Source organism: Nicotiana tomentosiformis, chromosome 9 (genome assembly GCF_000390325.3).
Source record: "Nicotiana tomentosiformis chromosome 9, ASM39032v3, whole genome shotgun sequence".
NCBI lineage: Eukaryota > Viridiplantae > Streptophyta > Magnoliopsida > Solanales > Solanaceae > Nicotiana > Nicotiana tomentosiformis.
Genome location: NC_090820.1, coordinates 113,468,908 through 113,471,562, shown reverse-complemented (window position 1 = coordinate 113,471,562; position 2,655 = coordinate 113,468,908). Strand labels below are relative to the sequence as shown.

Sequence of the window (2,655 nt, the reverse complement as noted above, 5' to 3'; positions counted from 1 at the left end):
TTCATATAATTTGTAAATATTAAATTTATATTTTGTCAAATATTATCATATAAAATAGAATGAAGTATTACACTACTTAAAAAATATTTAAAATATTCACTATTGGCATAATTAGGAAAGAAAGAATCAGGATATCGTTTCCTTGTATTTGATGAATGATTACGCTTTTGAGTTGCCTACTCTGCGTAAAATTATTGCATTCCATTTTTGTGTTATGGTCAAGATTTCAACCAATTCTGCCAGTATTGAAGAATATAAGATGCATCCTATATTATATTAACACGTTGTTCAAATGGCATAGCATCTTTTTCCACTACCTATGATAAAAGAATTACTTATGATTTTCCAAGAATTATTATATTCTGACTCCTTAAAATATTCTGATACACTAATTTTTGTTGGGATTTAAAGCTTACATACTTGGCCGGGAGCATTTCTCCTCGAGCCTTACACGTTGATAATTTCGGATTAGTCATCTCCAATGCGGATGCTGGACAGCGCGTGCGAAATTAAAAACGAAAGACCCTAGCACAGGGAAACTCCACTACTTCATAATACTTACTATAAATCAACCCTTGGACATAGAGTCAAGCCAGTTCATAAAATGAAAATGTTTTCATCATCTTACCGCCAAGGTTTTTCCTTCTCTATTGTTCATATTGTCAATCTTGGCGTAAAGCCATTTTGGATTGAAGTAAGTTATTTCATGATCCTTTCATTGTTAGGTTTTTTAGCTTTGACTATTTCAAAACCTAGAACTCTGCCGTCATTTAGGCCTCAAAACCTTGATGTGTTTTTCACTTCTGTTTCTGCTGCCACAGTTTCTAGCATGTCCACTGTTGAAATGGAGGTTTTCTCAAACGCTCAACTTGTCTTCTTAACCATATTAATATTTCTTGGTGGGGAGGTTGTTACCTCTTTTCTTAGACTTCAACTCATGAAGTCCAAAATTTCCATGGAAAAAACGGTTTTACAAAACAAAATTGAATCTTCAAACTCTATTATTAGCATAGATTCTCACGACTCTTCAAACTCTACTAGGAACTCCATCCATCATCTTGAGCTAGGACATGAAAAAGAGGATAATAATTTTGAACATGCAATAACCAATTCTATGGAGGACAGTGAGACAATTAATGTCAAATTGAAGTCTTTAAGATTCTTGAGTTATGTGGTTTTTGGTTATACTCTAGGTGTTGTTATTCTTGGTTCTTCCTTAGTTTCTATCTACATAAGCTTTATTCCAAGTGCAAAACAAGTTCTCAAAGAAAAGGAGCTTAACTTGCATACTTTTTCCCTCTTCACCACGGTTTCAACATTTGCAAATTGTGGGTTTGTCCCTACAAATGAAAACATGATGGTTTTCAAGAAAAATTCAAGCCTTCTTCTCATTCTTATCCCTCAAGTCCTTTTTGGAAACACATTGTATGCTCCTTGTTTACTGTAACGACCCGGCCGGTCGTTTTGAGTATTATAATCTCATTTCTCCATTTACTACTCAGGTTATGCTTTACAGTTTTTTATGACTTACCGTGTTAATTGGTTTGGGCCAGGAAGAATTTCGGAGTGAAATGAGAGACTTAGTCTCATAATTGAAAACTTAAGTTGGAAAAGTTGACCAGATATTGACATATATGTAAACAACATCGGAATTTAATTCTGATGATTCCAATAGCTCTGTATGGTAATTTTGGACTTAGGAGCATATCCGAAAAATTATTTGGAGGTCCGTAGTGGAATTAGACTTGAAATGGTGAAAGTCGAATTTTTGGGAAGTTTGACCCGAGAGTTGACTTTTTGATATCGGGATCGAAATTCGATTCTGAAAATTTTAATAGGTTCGTTATGTCATTTATGACTTGTGTGCAAAATTTGAGGTCAATCGGACTTGATTTGATAGGTTCCGACGTCGTTTGTGGAAACATAAAATTTTAAAGTTCACTAGGCTTCAATTGGGGTATGATTCGTAGTTTTAGCATTGTTTGAGGTAATTTAAGGGTTTAATTAAGTTCGTATGGTGTTTTAGGACTTGTTGTTATTTGGTTGAGGTCCCGGGGGCCTCGGGTGAGTTTCATAAGGTTAACTGATCAAATTCGGACTTAGAAGAAAATTTGAAGGTTTCTACCATCTAATGTAATAGCACCTGCGGAATTTCCATCGCAGGTGCGAGCTCGCAGAAGTGAGCCTTCCATCGCATATGCGTCCAGGCATAGCTGGGGCTTCGATTGCAGAACCGTCCCCGCACCTGCGGGCGTTTGATCGCAGAAGCGCAAGGGCGCTTGGTGAGGCAGCTTCGCAGAAGCGGACAGCTCCTCGCAAAAGCTTATCCGCAGATACGCATAAAATCCCGCAGAAGCGAAAACCCCTGGGCAGTAGAAAAACAGAGGGGTTCCGAGCTTTTGCCATTTTTGGGCATTTCAAGCTCGGGCTGGGCGATTTTGAACGAGGTTTTCACAAAAATTTTTAGGTAAGTCACTTGTTATCATTTCTACTTTATAATATTGAATTATCATCGAATAATCCAACTAGATTACATATTTTTGAGGTGTAAATCGGGGATATGAACTTAGGGATTTAAAACTAAGATTTGAAGATTTGGAGATCGAGTTGAGGTCAGATTTTGGTAAAATTAGTATGGTTAGACTCGTGATTGAA

General features: G+C 36.6%; 1 protein-coding gene across 1 annotated transcript; it reads left to right on the top strand.

Annotated features, from left to right (window-relative positions):
- Positions 1-604: 604 nt before the first annotated feature.
- LOC104103550 (sodium transporter HKT1-like) lies at positions 605-1,447 on the top strand. Its single transcript, XM_070185548.1, has one exon. The coding sequence runs from the start codon at positions 605-607 to the stop codon at positions 1,445-1,447; it is 843 nt and encodes a 280-aa protein (XP_070041649.1).
- The last annotated feature ends 1,208 nt before the right edge of the window (positions 1,448-2,655 follow it).